Source organism: Lissotriton vulgaris, chromosome 4_1, assembly GCF_964263255.1.
Source record: "Lissotriton vulgaris chromosome 4_1, aLisVul1.2, whole genome shotgun sequence".
Taxonomy (NCBI): domain Eukaryota; kingdom Metazoa; phylum Chordata; class Amphibia; order Caudata; family Salamandridae; genus Lissotriton; species Lissotriton vulgaris.
In genome coordinates this window covers 1906912690-1906931859 of record NC_141691.1, presented here as the reverse complement: position 1 = coordinate 1906931859, position 19170 = coordinate 1906912690, and the positions used below count along the sequence as shown (strand labels likewise).

General features: G+C 40.8%; 1 protein-coding gene across 1 annotated transcript in view; it reads right to left on the bottom strand.

The window, feature by feature from the left end:
- The window catches only part of TG (thyroglobulin), a 711260-nt gene that overhangs the window by 131691 nt on the left and 560399 nt on the right, over positions 1–19170 (bottom strand). The window contains exon 42 of the mRNA XM_086966244.1: positions 2427–2591. Within this exon, the coding sequence (XP_086822370.1) occupies positions 2427–2591 (165 nt within the window). The remainder of the gene's footprint in view (positions 1–2426; positions 2592–19170) is intronic.

Here is a 19170-nt window from a genome sequence, read left to right as displayed (position 1 = left end):
TTGAGGAGGCACTATCATGCCCTCCACGGCGGATCCGATGGATCACAGCATCGCTAAAGTTGGGGGGTCTCAAACTCTTTTAGACTGAAGGGGCTTTGTACATTCCTTCATATTTCCTTTCCAGCTTCCCTCCACACTTCTCCTTAAGTTGGCTTTAAAAATGGTGGATGGGGTGGTTGGCTAGAGCAAGAGGGATTCTGTTAGCAGAACAGACCAGACACACCGACTAGGATATCGACCTAGAACATCGGTCCTCAGTGGAGTTGCCGCTACTCCTGGTATGTAGTCTGTCTGCTCTGCTTGTTAGGTTTAGTGGCGTCGGCAGTCTCTCATCAAAACTTTAACCAATCTGTGGTTGTTCACCCTAACTTGCTACCTTGCTTTTCTGCTTAAGGGCAGCAAGGACCCCTCATAATCACAAGTGTTCAGGGGTTCCAGCAGTCAATCAACCCCAGTACCTTCTTCAGCATGCAAGGCTACCTCCCTGCACACACTTGTATATAGCAGGGCGCACCGCTGCCTGCCGCTTCCACTATGTGGACAGTGTTACATCAAAACCACACAAAAATTGACACATACTAAATGTGCTCTTTGGAAAGCATGTTTGAAGCTGTTCAACAAAATCTAGGACAAATGTGCATTCCATTTCAGATTTCCATTTGTTACGTAATACCTACATTTACTAGGCAAATTTCCCCAAAATGTATACATATTGCATCAATTAAAATACCTGGCCAGGTTTTACTTGACGTAACCTTGTAAGCAAATAGCATGTAGTACGTAATTTGCTCTTGGGTAAATAACATACGTACAATTAGTGTATTTGCAAATATCACTCACGTGGAATTCCCATTTTTGTACAAACCAAAATTTGCACCCAAAAAGTGTGCGTCTCTTAGTTTTACCCAGGGTCACTTTAGTGTACTTGAAGCAGAGGGGGCATTCATATTCTGTTCCACGTGTCTTCAAATTGCTTTTAAACATTGATAGGCATGTGTAAAGCAACAGCCTGTCCATATAGTCTTGTAATGTTTGCGTAAATGTTGTGTTATGGTTATATAGCTGAATAGTGGAGGTAAAGGTATTCTACATATGCATATTTATGCCCCTGTGTAAGCATTTTTTCTTAACCTCAAATATTCAATTTCCCCCCTTTAGCCTTACCAGGCAGCTACCTTGGTCTGATGGATCTACAGGGAGTCAGTCGACGTGTTTCTGCAGCACTGATAACTTACAGCACTGCTTCTGACTCAGGCTCTTAAGCTCCCTAGGCCACTATTCCTTCTAGCGTCGCTTTTATCAAGCCTCAAAGAGGCGTGTGTGGAAGACACAGTAGCAGTGTGCTAAATTGATTAATAACGCCTAAAAAATAGTTGTACACTTCGGTGCCAACGCTAGTGGACCCACTTGTTACTTTGACAATTCTTCTTTCTTTTCATTCATTTTTATTTTTTAGCCATCATTGTATGTTCACAATTTTGCTTTATGTAATAGCAATTCGAACCCAGTAGTATCTTTTCTTTGTTCCAAATAAAGACACATTTTCCTGGGCCGTACATTAAATCTAAAAAGGATGCGCACTCCTGTTCTAAGTACACATACGTACCCGGGTGCTACCCTGCTGTTCAAATATATTTATAGACAATGTTTTATCTTAATTGTATTATGTGTTGCATGCTTATATCGGCCACGTTTAGGCAGAGGCATATTTACTTTTTTAGCTTCCTTTTTTACTTTTGTGGCATCGCACCTGATTACCAGGGCTAAACCTACTGGCTTTGCCAATGCTTGTTTTCCAAGAAGAGAGAAATCAACCTTCTGGGTTGTGCTCAAAGTTTTTTTTAAGAATGGGTGAAGTCACAAAAGCTACTTGTGTGTCCCGATGTCCAGACTCCTTTCCTGAGTACAGAACCATAATACAAGTAGTTTAAAATCTTAGTGCACTCTCAGGGGGCAGACATTCACAAACTCAGCGGGCCACATGTGGAAAGCAGCAGCTTTTTTACATTGTGGAAGGAGGGCATCTGGCCATACGCGTCTTCTTTCAAGGGTGGGGAGGAGGGCAAAGTAGAAGCGGTATAAAATGTCCGGAGTATTTCAAACCCCTGACACAGCCCACAGAAGACTCAAAAGAAACTATTTAACTAGCTAACTAGCTGTGCTTGAGAGAGAGTAAATTACTTTATTTGATTTGGTTTAAATCATAAAAAGATCGGGTTAACCGCTAAAACACGTAAACACTTGTGATTTAAAATTCATAAATAAATACAAGTTAATTTATAACTTTCCATTTAAAACATTTTTGATCATTAAAACAAAGGAAAATAGTGCAATTAGAGCCTTAGAACTTGCTGTGCATTTCCTACTTTGAGGATCTTCATGCTCATGAAACTAGTAATCAGTTGGAATCAGAAGTAAGAACAAACCTTGGTCTGAGCAGCATTGAGGGCATCTGCAGGCACACCACGCAGACAGGATACCACATCTTCATTATCGGTGAGAGGGCAGCCGACGTCACTGGCCACAAGTGACGCGAGTTCGCGGGCGCTCTTCTTGCTAATGACAGCCACAGGAGAAAAAGCAGATCCTCCCTAGATTGAAGAGACAGCATGAATGATTGAGTGCACTAGGTTTGGGGATATTCATTACTTATAAGCCACCATTTAATGAAATGTAATAAAGCAGGGTGTGCAAATTTCCCTCCATTCTGCCACTTTCTACTGGCTCACGTCACAAAGTTGAACACAGTTGGGGAGCCCCCAGTACATATTACTGAGGTAAGGAAGTGCTAAACTACCCACAAACAGCCTTAATGCCTGCTTTCTGTAACAGTAAGCAGTGGTACATCAAAGGCCAACCAACACCCTATGTGTAGTTGGGGTCGTAGAGCAAAGAACCAATTTGCAAAAAGTGTTTGCAAATTGCACATTAACTTTTTACAAATTGATTGTAATTTTACAAATTGACCTGTGTACTAATAGCTTGGTGCACAAAATCACCATTCGGAGTGGATCACAATTAGACCTACCTCTTCAATATTCATGAGGTAGGTCGTAAATTGCAAGTCACTCTGATTGGATGCTATCACAGGAAAGGTGGCCTGCTGCGATCATCAAACCACCATGTCAATGATAACATTTCAATACTTTTAAAAATTCAGCCCATTTTCCTTGTAGGAAACGGGTCTACATTTAAGAGGAAAAAAATGTTCCCCCTCCCCCTTTGCAAATAGGCCACTACCTACTTTGAATAGTCAGTAACCAATGCTTTGAGACTGAAATTGTGATAGCAAACAATTGACACATGGTATTCTGCTGACACGCAATTTGGAAGGGATGCCCTAAACACACTGCTTCCATATTACAATTCATTATCCATTTCTAAATCCATTTAGCAATTTGGTAAGCTTGTACCAAATTGTAAACTTGGTTTAGTATATTTTCAAAAGCCATTTAGCAGTTACAAGCTCTGTGATTTAGCACTCCTAAAAGACTTTGAATATCTGCCCCCTGGTCTGATATGAATATGTTCTGCACTACAGAGTTATTTCACCAAGATTTCTAAGATCTTTTGCAGCATTAAAATAAAATATACAAATATAATGACAGAGCACAGGGCTCGCAAATACATACATACTGACTATCAGTACACGGATTAAACATTGTTATTCATCATTTTATGTTATATTACAACCTAATAAGTTATCTTCTTTAGAAAAAGAGAAAACGTCCATTCTCCAGTCTTTCTACAATTTGCAGTTCATAGTCAACATTATAAACATCATTCAAAGCCAGTGATGGAGAAGCCTATCCTCTGGGCTCTCATCTCACTTGTGTGGGGTAGGTTAACTGTCCTTCAAACTGCCTAAATATCCAACATCTAGAATGATGACAGGCAATACAAATTAGTACAGTAATGAGTCAATGAATAATACAAAATTATTTCACAGGTTCTGTTGTACGTTGCAGATTCTTTATTTCTTATATTCTTTTCACAGTTTGGTATAGCCAACGCGTTTCGCTCTAGAAAGGGCTTCTTCAGGGCTTACTGTAGATGATATAGAACGTAATCAACTATGTTATCTTAGTTGCCTCCGGCGTTTCCAAGTCTGTAAATTCTTCCAATTCGATAAGTCTTCCCCCTTGTATGGTCCATCGTCAACTAATTTTTACCAAACAGTGAAAAGAATATAAGAAATAAAAAATCTGCAACGCACAACAAAAAGAGCTTGTGAATCAATTTTTATTGTTCATTGACTCATTACTGTACTAATTAGGATTGCCTCTCATCGTTTTGTCCAAACTGTATCTTATCTGTGGCTATGTAGCAGCTGGTCATTTGAGATGGGCAATACGTGTGCCAGAATACACAAGTGACTAGACTGGGTAGTACAGTGTTAGTCCAGTTATTATGGAACTTCAGTGATTTTAGTTATTGTGATGTCATCAAGGTAAGTTAATGTGAAATGATTTCCTGGAAAAATCAGGGTCAAGGGTCATATGTTGTCATAAAGTCATAAAGGTCAAAGGGTATGTGATGTCACTTTCGCTGCCCCTGGCATTTTGGTGAATCGAAGTCCATGTGTGAGGTCGCCTTTTGTGAATATTTTACTGCCGTAAATCCAGATATTTTCGTATGTAAGGCATAATTATACACCTAAATGGCTTTGTGACTCGTGACCCAGTTCATCAGAAGGTTAATTTGGCATTTATGAAGCAACTCTGAAGACAATGAACTCTGAAAGGCTACATTTTTAAGATTGTGCAACATCGGCTCGTTTTTCATTCAGCTGACATAGATGCAGTGTGGCTAATTACAACATCCGAGCCTTATAAATATCACTTCCCAGCAGCCAGATGTGTTGTGCAAATCATACGATTTTGGAAAATGTAGAACAGAGTTGATGTTCTCGGTGGAGCTATGACTGGACCTCAAATGAGGCAAGCGTGGACTGACTGAGCCAGTGGTACTCATACAAAAGGGTGAGTAGTACACCCAAAAAATAGCCTAGCCCTAACAAATGCCATAGGGCCGTTGTAATGTTGCATGAGTCTTACTTCAAATCCAGCCATTGCCAAAGCTATATGTTGGTTGTTCTTTTATGTCAAGCTGTCCACCCTACTGTAGCAATGCAAGAACCCTTATGGAACTAATGCACAAATAAGGGCAATGCTTGGCATGGAGAACATATGAGGATCAAACACATTATGAGATATAATCCCAGTGATCCGACTATTGGCGAGTTTTTCTAAATATCAAATTCCATACATCTACAAATGTCATTGTTGGGTGTAGAGCAGCACCAACATTCCACCTTTTGCTTTGGAATGCGCTGAGTCAACAGCAAACACAATTCAGGGACGCAGGGATTATGATAGGATGTATCCACCATTGCAAGCTGCCACCCTATGGAGTTGTCCTTTTCATTGACAAGGTTCCTAAGTCTACTCTATTGGAATGTAGAGCACTTGATTGGTCCCTGATTAGACTTTCGCAACTCTATGAAAATTACAAGATGTACTTTGCTTTTTTCCATTTATTTTACATAAGCAGATTTATGTAGCGTAGGATTGCTTGCAGGTTGTACCATATTTAGGGCATGTGGCTTGCTCAGTGCCATTTTAACTATGCACTCTGGCAATTGCAGCCCGCCTTTTGTCTCAAAAACAAAACAATCTAAAAGCACAGAATTGAATGAAACAAAATGACGGAATAGGTTACCTGCCTGTAATTGGTCAATTTGGAACTCCTATATGCTTTGGTTGTTTTTCCAAATCCCAATCTAGCCAACCAGTGGCATACTCGTCAGATGCTCTCATGTGCTTTAGGATTCAGTGGGTGGCGCATATGATGGACAGCCCTGGCCTGGCACAACTTGGTTCAGAACAACTACTGTGAGGTAAGCCAGAGCCTCTCCATTCAAGGAGAAGTTTGGTGGGGTCTAGGAGAGGCCTTTATTTTGGTTGTGGTGCTTTTCTTGCGCAGGAAACTGAGCATTTCACCTACAGTTTACTTTGGTTTGCTAAAGCACTGTAAGCCAAAATATGGTAGTCTCAGAAAACTCTGTCTCAAATACAAAAACTCAGTAAAATATGTATAACAGCGCCAACTAGAGCCAAATGTGAGCTGAAAAAAAATGGTAACGTTTTAATAGAATTAATCGAGATTGGATCTAAGCGCTGTGATCTACGCGGTGAAAAAAGTAGGTTTTAGGCCTCTAACTAGTGGTCTCGGTTGGAGTAGAGACTGCAAAGGTGGTGCACAGGTGTATAATAACCATGCCCCTGCTTGAAGAGCTGGGAGAGTCAGTTTTGTATCAAAGGTGGACTGGGAGTAAGTTCCACACAGATGATCCCTGTGCATGGAGGGTGCACAAATATCTCTATCGGAATGAGCCATGAGACAGTAGATTGAGATGTTCAGATTTTTGACTAATGGCTGGGTAGTAAGGGTCAAACAAAACAGCTTGACAATGAGGACTTCTTATTTACCATGTAACGCTCTATGGACTATACAAAGGGATTCGATGATTGTTCTTTCGTTTGCAGGGCACCAATAACGGGACATCCGATCCCACTGAGATATGATCAAAGTGAATGCAAGACAAGCAGCTGTAATGTGGACTCATTGAACTTTTGTGATTGTTTTATTGGAAAGGTCCATGTAGAGACTGTTGCGGTGATCAAGGCAGGAGATAACCACTGCAAGAATCATAGAACGTTTCTGCGGGAGGTAACTAAAAAAAGTGGAAGAACATCTTTTAGCAATCATAAGTGTACAACGCTGGTTTACTGTTGTGAGGCAATACAGGGAGGTTGCAAGCTTTTACAGCAGACTGTAAGGGCAAGCTTAAGGGCTTGGGTCAAGCAAAAGGTAGTTGAACAAGACTAGGGGCCAGATGTAGGTCTTCCCAATTTACCTATTCTTAAATACCGAATTTCACCGATTCGGTATTTAAGAATAGGTAAATGGGATGTAGATACATTTTCGGTAAAAATTACCGAATCGGTAAGATTCGGTATTTACCGAATCAGTATTTACCGATTCGGTAATTGCCATTTATTCCTATGGGCCTGAAGGCCCATAGGAATGAATGGCAATTACCGAATCGGTAAATATCGATTCGGTAAAATGGGGGAAATATTCAAGGGTGCTAGGGTGCCACTTTGACAGCCTGTTGCACCCCTGAATTGTGCTTGTGTGCAGATGTGGCACACATACATGCCCTAAGGGCATGTATGTCTGCCACATGGCACAGTTGAAAATGCACGGATTTGCATTTTCAGAGATATTCCTTATTTACCACCAACTTATAGTTGGTGGTAAATAACGAATCGTAAAATGGGAAAAGCACTCATTTGAGTGCGTCCTACATTGCAAATTCGGTAATTTACCGATTCGGTATTTTAAGGAATCAGTAATTTACCGATTCCTTAAAATACCGAATCAGTAAATTAACGAATTTGCAATTTAGGCCACCTACATCCCAAATGCCCAATACTGGTCGGTAACGGCCGAAATTTGGTATTTTCGTCCGTTACCGACCGGTATTGGGCCACCTACATCTGGCCCTAGGAGTCTCCTGGAGCAGGAGTTCTGTTCTTTCTTCATTTATGCATAAACTGTTTCTGACATACCACAGTGGATGTGGGAAAGACCCCCTGATATACTAGATAGGTTGCTGGCGATTTCTTCGATCTTGGATTAGCTGGGAGTCATCAGCATAGAAATACAGGATACTGGTATAAGAGAAAATGTAGATGTTGAATATTGTTGGCGATAGTGTGAATCCTCAATGTGCTCCACAGGTAATGTTTCAGGATCTTGAAAAATGCACCCATTAAACCCGGTGGGTACAATTTGGCACAAAGGGAGGAAAACAAGGAGAGTACTGTTGTACTGATGCATACTAAATTTTTCAGATTATCAAGATAGTACTCGGTGGTCAGTGGCGTGAAGTCTACTGAGAGATCAGTCATAATCAGGAAACAGAGTATGTCTTGGTCACCTGTGTGAAGTGCTTCCATCCAAACATTTTGGTGCCCAGTCTAAAACCTGCTGATGAGACTATTTGATTCCAGATGAAAAGTGAGTTGGCTAGTGACATCTCCTTCCAACACCTTAGCAACACAGGATAGTTTGGAGATATGTCTGTAATATGTAAGATTGTCTGGGTCCGCTGTAGAATTCTTTAGAAAGGGAGCGATGGTAGGATGCTTTAGAACTTTTGATATGGTCCAGTAGTAGTGGGATAAATTGATCAATGTGGTGATTACTGGCATCAGTGCTGAGAGACCCAAACTGACTTTACCACTAAAACCATCCAATATTTTTTTACAATAGGATTTTTCTCATGCCATCTTCTGTGGTTGATATAAACTCAGCAAATGTGGGTTCAGGGGGGAGCTAAGGTTCGGCCTCTTGAAGCAGAGGGCCAGATAAAAAGATGCCATTCCTTAGAGGTTCGGTTTCGTTGATTAATTATAGGACTTTGTCACAAAGATTTTTTGATGGCACGATGTGATAAGAAGATGGATTGTACTTTATTTGAGTTGTCATTCTCTGTGACACATGCTTGCAAATATTTCTTTTTTGGTTTTCCTTCATGCTAATTTTCAGCATCTGAAGTGCCCTCTATTTGTGATGCAAATAGATAGTAATTTAGTTTTGTTCTAGGATTTTTCTAGAGCGCTGACTTGATAGAGGTTATCTGTGAAACGTGTGGATTTTCATGGGTTCTTTCTACATGCGGAGTGTGGAGCAAAAGTATATTGTTTAGTGGTTTCATTTAAGATATCATCTGGGGATTCCAAAGAAGCAAGCAACTGAGAGAAATCATCATGGTGCAAGTTATGGGCACATTTGTTCTTTACTGAGATAATTTTCAATATTTGAGTAAATTATGCTGTGATTTCACCATGACGGCTGAAAGACACTCAATAAGCAGAAATCGGATATAGTATGGAACAGGCAGCCTTATCAGTAACTGGACTACTTAAATGGTGCAACAAATCCAAAACTTTTTGCGTCAACCCTTGATTCTCTTTTTTAGTTTCAGTTATGATTTTCTAAATATCCTGTAACATTTTTCCAAATTGGCTAATGTGAAACCACTGGCATCTATGACACCCAAGTGGTCAGTTAGTGTGGGTTTAAGAAACAGTCAGTAATTATAATGAGTACATGAAGTCTACTACCAGGATGCTATGCATTGCAGCTGAGATTTGACACCTCCGTCACCTGAGCACCCATACTCCACATATGTAGTACAAGAGTTCCACAGGGAATGTGAAATGGAAAGAGAAACAGCGGTCTGATCGTGGCTACTGAAAGTGTTTGATGATACTGGACTACATAACCCGAATGGTATGCAGTCTTTATCATGCATCCTTTACCATCCGTGACCTCACCAATCAGTCTTTTCCACACAGGTAACTGTGTACTGTAGGGTTTCACCTATACCATGCACTCTTTACCACTCTGTACTTTAACGCCTTCGATGCTGATGACGAGCTCAGCTCGTCATCAGCCACGGGTGGCGTGTTCGGATGACGAGCTGAGCTCGTCATCTAACGCGGTTATTCGAAAACAGCCGCACAGGGGAAAAATAACCGCAGCAGCGATGCGGTTAACGAACAAGTTTTTATTTTAAAATAACATCATTTTTATGGTTTGTTTTTTTAAGGGTATAGGTGCGGGTAGAGTTAAAGGGTGGCATGGGTGATTTTAGGATTTAAGGGTGGGAAGAGGTAAAGGAAGATTAGTAGGCTTAAGTGGTAAGTAGAGGTAAAGGGAGGTAAGGGTGATTTGAGGGTGAGGGGTGGGTAGAGGTAAAGGGAGGTAAGGGTGATTTGAGGATTAAGCGGTGGGTAGAGGTAAAGGAAGGTAAGGGTGATTTTAGTGTTTAGAGGTGGGTAGGGGTAACAAGAGGTTTAAGGAAAAGAGTGGTTTTTGTGGGTCCTGCAAAACACCATACATTTTTTTAGTGCATTAATTTCCCAGTGGCACTCACCACTGAGTAGTAATAGTTAGGACCTGGTTTCCATAGGGAAAGCATTTTTTGGTTTGCTAATAACTTTGGCACCATTTGATGAATCTTCACAAATTTATTTTTTTTAAATGTCATCCACCTCAGCTGCTTCCTCAAAAGTTCTGGGGTGATCCATCAGGCGGGGACCGAGACAAATCAGGAGACCCAAAACATGTTTACCCCTTGTCATAGTCCATAGGATACTGCAAAAATGGCTGAACAGAATTACACCAAATTCGTCAGAATGCTAGATCTTGTTCCAGAAAGATCGCATTTTTATGATTTGGTGTAAATACAGTTACTAGTTTTTGTATATTTCACACCGCAGAGGATCCATGCAGTCAACAGTCCTAAAGATAAGATCTGATTGGCTGTCACCACATCAACAAAGAAGTGACGGAAGTGGCGGAAGCTGTTTTAGGACTCCGGGACTCAGTACTCTGTCCTGCAAAAAACTAAACAACATACAGGTAGGCTGGGTAGGGATACCCTGCCTCTGTAAGCCTGATGGGGAGGGGCGGTTACTGGGCCCAAAAACATAATTTCATTTTTTATTGGCCCTGCAGATCTACAGATTTGCGGTGCTGATCAACAAAAAAACGGGTGTTCCTGCCTTTTTTAAATAGAAATGCCAGTGGTGGTCCAGGGTGTAGCCGCTTATATTTGTATTTGCGGAGGGACATCATCCGCTGGGTTGCATTATCTTTTAATAGGAAGGGGTAGCAGCCCCCTCCCCGAGCAATCATGAGGCCCGAAGACCCCATCCTCCAGGGTATCATTACATTTTACAGGGAGCAAAGCTTGCAGGCCCCACAGGCTATTAGGATGCCACAGGGACCCCTCTGTAAGCCTCTCCCCAAATAAAATAAAAAACTCTGTGAATGTGAAATGAGCAGAGTACCCACTTATTTCACATTCACTGCTCTACCTAGGGAGCACCGTATAGTGCCCTGCAAGAACTTTAGAATTTTCTTTTTAGGACCAGGCAGGACTCTTGGCACCACAAATCATTTTTTTTTAATTGTGGAGGGCTGCAGGGAGTGCAACAACCTCCCAGCAACATTAGAAAGTAACATAGTACGTCTCCTGGGTCATTGAATTCACTACCCCAGTAGAGCTTACCACATTATTTTAAAGCATTGGTCATGTACAACTAATTACTTCACATATTACATCACTCATGACATGCTCTATAACATAATTCATAGCGTCCCTGTAGCATGTGAAATGGCATAACTGATTACAGCACTGTGTATGGTGGGGCATGAGTTATAGTTGCTTTAAGGCATAAGTTGCAGTTATTTAAGTGCTTTTGTTAATTTAAACAGTATGTTTTAACTGATATTTTTACCACATAATAACATCCCTTTACCTTTTCTTTTTTCATTGAATACATATATGTATAAGATGACATCCTTGAATTGACTTAGTACTAGAAAACGTTGCAAAGGTTAAAACATTTTAATAATCGTGTGGTGAAGGAATGCATGGAATGGCATGGTAACATCTGATATTCAACCTGAATGGGACAATACAAGAAGTTTTATGTATCTTCGTATAAGAAATCTTTATTACTAATAAACAACGTTATCACCTCACACAGAATTTCTCAACTGTTTCATTATGAACAACTTTAATAAATGTGTATTTATTGATTCAGTTGCAAAATCTCTATTACTTAAATATCTATTAGTAGGGGTTCCAACTTATGCCTTTGGATATGTATTTGTGGCCTGTTCATATGCTGTTTCAATATATAAATCGCTCTTATTCAAATCTCTTCATTTGTATCATTTCTAGACTGTGTCTCTTCTATCCTGTTGCATCATAAGGCTGCATCGAAAGAATGTGGGGGCATATTACCACGGGCCATTATCGCCGCTTTAGCGGGACTTTTTCCCGCTAAAGCGGCAATAATTTTATCGCCCTTTTACCAAGCTGTCGATAACACCAGTTAGCGACAGCTTGTAGGCGATAGCGGGTATTTTGGGACCCGCTTTGCATGTCAGTGATAATTATCGCTAATGACATGCAAAGTGGGCGTGCCAAAATGTCAGCGACTGAAAACAGTTGCTGCAATCGCTATCACCTATGATCAACACAGGCGTAGTTTTGGAAATATTTGCGCTAAGCGCGAATATCTCCAAAAGCTAACGCCTGCCCTGACCAGTTCTTAGCCATGTTATCCACTGAGAGGTGGATAACATGGCTAAGAGCATTGTCACGGTAATGCCTGAATATCGCTGTATTGACAGCGATATTCACGCATTTCGCCTGTTTTTTATCGCTTCTGACATAAACCTTGCTAATAGCAAGGTATCTTAGCGATAAAAACAGGTGAAGGGCGGCGATAGAAATATTCCCGCTAAGCCAACATAATGTAAATTATCGCTAGTTGTTGGTAATATGCCCCATAATTCTTAAACATCAAATTGTATCATACATTGATCTTCAGAAATTAAGCACCAGGTAAGTAGAAATATCATAATGCATCGCATATTCTGCTCCACATAGCTTTGGCAAGTGGCAAACTCCTATGATGAATACCGGTTTTCAAAGTTTCAGTCGACTAAAGCTGTCACTAGCAGTACTCCTTGTAAACCACCATTACACTGCTGGACAACTCATTATGTCCTAGTTCACTAAAGTGTGCTACCTCTTATGAATGGGATTCCACCAATTCAGCTCTCGAATGCAGGTAAAAGGAGCTGGCCGATTCAGGGCTTGTGGACGCAACTGCATCGACTGTTCCATACATCTGACAACGGTTATGGGTAACCTGCACATAGTGTTTTATAAATACTTGTCATAGAACGGACAGAATGTTGTTTTAATGTGAGGATATTCTTGGCGTACTTTCAAAGGCCGAAACAGAGACCTCTTGGTTGTGCTGTGACATTGCCTAGTAGAAGAAGCCTACAGCATCCTATTCTTCAAAGGTATTTCGGCTGTAAGAATTGGATGGATCAATTGCACAAACATTACAGTCGCCAATAAAGGCAATGGAGAGTATTGGGTGAGATGTAAGAATCAAGGAGGTAATGTGGTGAAGCACTTCTTAGGAGGGGGTAGATCCCTCCAGAAATAAATTATGTGATTGGGCTGGTGACCATCTTTGATAGCACATATTCAAAGAATACAAAGGGAGGGTTAATTAAATGTTTTGCTGGAATTGAGCTGTGGTGAATCAAGGAAACCCCACCACCTCTACCATACTTTCTGTCCTTAGTGAGTATGTTGCAATTGGAATGGAGGAGACATACTATATCTGGCATGGAGAAACCATTGAACCATGTTTTAGTGAGGGCAGCAAATTGGAAGAGTGATGTGTGATGAAATCATGGATGTCATAGTCATTTTTCACTACTTTATCTGTGCTGAGGTGGGCACTCTTTTAGGTACTGATAGATATTTAATACCCTAGGATTTTTTAGAAGGAAAGGTGGAGGAGGTGGTATTAGATGATTACTAGAAGTAGGTTTAGGGGAGTTATGTGTACGATGGGAATATGCTGGCAATAGACCAGAGAGAAGGAGAGGTGAGGGTGTCATCTGTCACTGTCAGAAAGAAGCTTTCTGATGCCGGAAGAGAATTAGGGCAATGTAATTTCTTTTAGCATATAAAAGGTGCATTGAACGTTATGAATATTGGGCTGATTGTTGTGAATCATTATTTTTCCATCATTGTAAATATTTTTAGTGAGCAAGTAGTGTGTGTTTTGTGACATAACAAGCTCCATGCCAGGGGTGCATGTAAGTTACAACGTCTTCACACAAGTAGTACACTTATCATAGTTGGACACAAAAAGTGTTTACTGACCTGCCTCACAGTCAGATGACAAAAGAATTGAAAGGATCAGTGAGATTATGGTGCTGGCTATATGATCAGACAGATGATATGTTGGGCCTTAGCAAAACTGGCATCTCGAGGTCCGACTGGGGCTAATGATAATGTAGCAGATGACCCTGAGGTGTGCCAATGAATTGTGTAGTAATGATGAATTCTATTTTAGTAGGGCTCCGCAGTGAACCATATTTCAAAGCATTAGAGAAGATCTGAGAGAGGCTTTTGATCATTAAAAGTGGGTCATGTAGTGTTTAAGGCAACTTCATGCAGCTCATTAGTGATGAGATACTGACAGATGCTTGAGAGGTGGTCATGTAATGACAGATATGGTGATTAAAGTTTGCAAGGCAGAACATTATATGCATTGATAAAGTTGTATTCAGTAATGTTAAATATCAAGCCTCCACCTAAAATTACCGTTAAGATCACTTTTCAGTAAAGAACCTATTTCTGTTGATTTCCAATAGGGCCATCAATCAGAGACATATGAGTTGGTAAGATAAAGTCCAAGGAATAGCAGGTGATTTAGGTAGCTTATGGTGATACATGGAGGCAACGTAGCCAGCCTCCAAAGGAATCAGTGAAGCATGATGGTATGGACTTGGTCAGTATCTCCTGACAGAGTATGAAGCATTCTTAGGGCTACTAATGGCTTAAAAGGCAATATCATCTTTCTATGTGTGCGTGCTGTAGAATGTAGCAGACATTTGGACAGGAAAAAAAACGTGGAGAACTAATACTAGTTCACCTCGTTATGCCAGCATCCGGGAGGTGGATGATTTGGCACAAATCCATATGTACAAGTCTTTGTAGAAATGGATGTGCATCAAAATCAATGAGTGAGTGCACCTCCATGGAATGCCTCCTTGTAATGCAAGGCAGCATATTGTGTGGTCTTGCCTCACCGTGTTTTACAATCCAACACTAATACAAATTGTACTTTAAGTTAGACACTTTGGGGCAGATTTACAAGTGAGTGACGCATATATAGAGATGCGCCACTTTTCTTACGCCCTCCCTAATAAATGCTTGCGCCACCATGGATGCGCCGCATTTACAATATGGCGCACCATGGCGGAAGGATTGACAGATGTTTCCAAAATTCTGACGCATCAGTTGGGGCAAAAGTCACGCATTGCTGGAGTCGTGTCGCAAGCACTACGCAACTCCATTAATGCATTTTGTGGCCTATTCCCACTACACTGCGTCACTACTTATGCCTGCTTCGAGCAGGCATAAGGTTTTGACGCAGTGGCGTCCTAGAAGTGACGCAGTGAAATCTTGTAGATTTCACTGCGTCACTTTTACGAGGTTTTCCTGCATGGGAACGCCCCCCTGCATACATTATACCTGCCGCAGGTATAATGTGACGCAGGGATTTACAACATGACGCATCTCCCTAGATGCATCACGTTGTAAATAGGGTGCATTGTTTGCGCCGCCGTTGCGTCAAAAAAAGTGACACAAGGGCAGCACAAAGAGGCGCAAGGGGCTTGAAAGTCTGCCCCTAAGTTTGGGGTCTGTGCTAAAAAAGTAACACACACCTGACGCAAAGTGTTTGTAAATCAGCTTCTCAATGTTTGCATAACAATTAGCAATATGAAAATGAAATAACAACCTCATAACACTATTCTTTTATGTACATTGCTACAATGTGCTACAAAGGGCACTAGATTATGCATTCCATTAGGTTTCTCAAAACAAGTCTCGTTGGCAAATATAGATAAAATAAGTTAAAATCCATCATCAAGACAGGCCACACCCCAACAAGGCTCATACCCAGAGCAGAAAGGAAGAAGTCCCAATGTTTCCCAAAGGGGAAAAGCCTATTGTGTATACCCACTCATAACTCAAAATACCAAATATTTGGCAACCACATTTCAAGAAATAGTGCAAATGTATAAAAAAAATTTACCACAAGATAAATCAGTATAAAAATTGTACAATTTATTTCAAATAAAGCATTAATAAATACAAAATTACAGTGCCATACTATAAAGTTAAAAATGTGTCAAATCAGATCTCCCTTCTTTTTGACAATCATACCCAGAGCAGCCACGTGAGCAGGCAGTGTCAGGCCACTCCAGTTGTAAACCATTACCGTTTGGGCCAGTGTGCATCATCTTCAATATGTAAACCTTTGCTCATTTCTTCCCAATCACTGTGGTATAATGTATGCATTTTTTGATTCAAAGCATAGCGAGGCACTTCAGTCTTCACGTTCTAAACTCTACAAACCTTCCATTAGTTAGTACTGTGTGTGGCTGTCTGACTATTATCATGTTTGTCAAGGTATTATTATAAAACACAACTGAATACATTAAGATGTATTTTGATTACCATTCTGTAATGGCATCATATTGTCTCGCCCTTTTTAAAATAACATGTTATTGTGCCAGAGTTACTGCTGCTGCATCTCATTACTGCCTGATTGTACTGTAATTTGGTGCCTATTATCAACCACAGTTCATTCGCCTAGATCATAGGTTTCAAAGGTGTGTGTGTGTCTAGTTCACAACAAATGACACACCTAGTAATGTGATGCATGTAGGATGCTTTGTGTATCCTTACACAATAACCTAATATGGAAAAATAAAAACATTGCCAATAAGCTAAAGAGTACAAGCATAGCCTCCAGGAAAATGTGATGAAAGAATAACACTTTTTTTAAAAAAAATCTCACTAAACCTATATGAAGTTTAACAAAAGAACCCAGTTCGTGAAGGGCTTGGAAACAGGCAGAATATTGCTTCTGTTGAGTTGCTCTTTTTTTTTTAGAAGATATGCAGCTTTTATGTATGAGTATGGGAATGCCAAAGTTTACTAGAAAAACGACTGGACAGTTACAATAGTTGTGCATTTCAATGAGTATAGGCATGCACAAAAAGTATGCATGTGCAAACACCACCTCGGAAAAATTCAACATGAGTAAATGTTGCATTTTCATTACTTTTTCCAAAAAGGGGAAATATGTTTTAATTCTGAGAAAGACCTACTACTTTACCAAAACTACATATAAGTGCATGTTATTTTCCCAATCCTACTCTAAAACGGACTTGTTCGCTAATAATAAAATATTTAACATTTGAAACGATGCTAATAAATCTAAACTGTTGAATGTTTCTTTCCTATCTGTGCGAAATGAAGGACAATTCTTCCTTTTAAAAGCCAAGTACATTGAACTGGAAGTGGTAAGTGAGATCACTAAGGTGCTACATTACTTGAGAAATGTTACTGAGCCTCCTTTTGTAGGATAAAGAAATGTTGTAATTCCCAGTTAAGAATTTAAACAATTGCATTAGTGCCCAGATTATTATTTATTTTTAAATTGATATTTTTCAAACTGTCCTTGAGACTCAGTATACTAGAACACCTCTTCCTTCGACTAAGCCATTTGTGGGAGAATATTACAGACTGTCATTCACAGTATCAAGATTGTCAGGACTATAAACTTACAAAGTACATTTGAGAATGTGGAACTCCTGCTAGTAAGGTAGAATATCAGCGATCACAAATGTTGTGGGTGGCTATCCCTGGGTAGTTTTAAGTGCAAAAGTGGGTGCCCACCGGCCTATAGGGATATGTAAGGTAAGAAGCCATACTATACAAGCACTCATAGCTTATTCCCTTTGCAGGTGGGGAAAAGAGGCTTTCAATAGGTAATATAAAGAAAATTACTTGGTGTTTGAAGAATGACAAATGGGGGTATTACGAGAACGGTGGTTCTCAGGACCACCGTACTTGCGGTGGTGGTCTGACCACCCCGGCAGTCTGCCAATGGCTTTTACGAGGGAGGTGGTGGGACCGCCACAAGACCGCCACCTCCACCGAGACCCAGGATCCCACAACAGTGGAGGTGCAAAACAGACCTGAATATGCTGGCGTTGCCGATGCCAGCACCACCAAGCATATTTTGAATTACAATTCCACCACCCATTTCATGGCAGGGAGCCCCCCATGAAAAGGGTGGCAGAAATGCAGGTGAATCTGCCCATGAAAAGTGGTTCTTTTATTTTTCACTGTGTGGCATGCACAACATTATGTTGTATAGGCTCACCTATGAGCCTAACATACCCGTCACTGTGAGACAGCTGCAGCACCGCCTGCCCACACTGGATTACACTCGTAATCCGATGGGTGGGAGCACCATCGGGTTAGCAGTCTTCCTGGGACCGCTGTCGTTGAGGTCCCAGTGGCAGACCGCCAAACTCGGAATAAGGCCCTAAGAAGGTATTTATCTACATGGAAACTATGTTCTCATTGGAGGAACAAAATAAATGTCGAATAAACTAAAGTATATTTTCACATAACGAATTTTCAAATTGCTTCAAATTGTTGAAGCATATTTTTAACTTGTGCATACAGACAGTTTTATCTGTCTGGAAAGAGCTCATATCATCACACAAAACACAAAAGTCACATACTTATACAAACAGGAACCGAAAGGGGATTTTGGACAGCCCCTTTCAGCCATTGGTCTTTGGCTACAGATGTTCAAGTGGCTTTAGCACTGGCTTTAGGTGCTGTCCATCAGTGTCAGTCAGCCGCGGTCTCTGCAGGTAACAGTTTTGGGGCAGTGGGGCTGCGTGGGTGTGGGTTTTCGAGGGACGATGCAGAGGGAAAATTATGTATTTATTTAATTTCCCTTCTGCAGCGTCCCTTGAAATCCCCAACCCACGCGGCCCCACCGCTGTTACCTGCACGGACAGTGGCTGGTGTCAGTATCAGCCCACAGCATTTTGTGGATGTAAACTACTTTAAAAAGCAGTTCATACATACATTGCCAGTGATTCCTTTTCTAACCCTTATATATTTTCATGCATGGGAGCTAAAGGCCATTTTAGAAGAGTAAGATATAAAGCACTGGCAGAGTCAGTACTGAAGCCCTCGCCTCTAATAGGCGTGACTTATTGGCTTTGCCAAGGCTTGTTTTATATATGAGCGTATTCCAGGAAATCAGTGACTGCTGTAGAGCTCCATCAATATTCGTGGCATTTCAGACATAGTATTAATCCTAAATGAGGACTTTTCTACCTTCCAATTGTGGCCAGTGGAAAGGCCTAACGTGATAAGCTGCAAAAGTACCTCCAGTACAGGTAACACTGCCAGGCCTCCACCAGGGGAGATGTAAACAGAAGGAGTCAGGATGTTATTTGAAGATGTTATTACATTGTACAGTCAAAGTTCCTAAAAACATATCACCTCCATCGAGTTCACGATTCATAATATCAGATTAAGAAGCAGAGGGTGCATGTGGAGAGTGGGCCACGTTTGAGACAGCCTCACTGATTTTA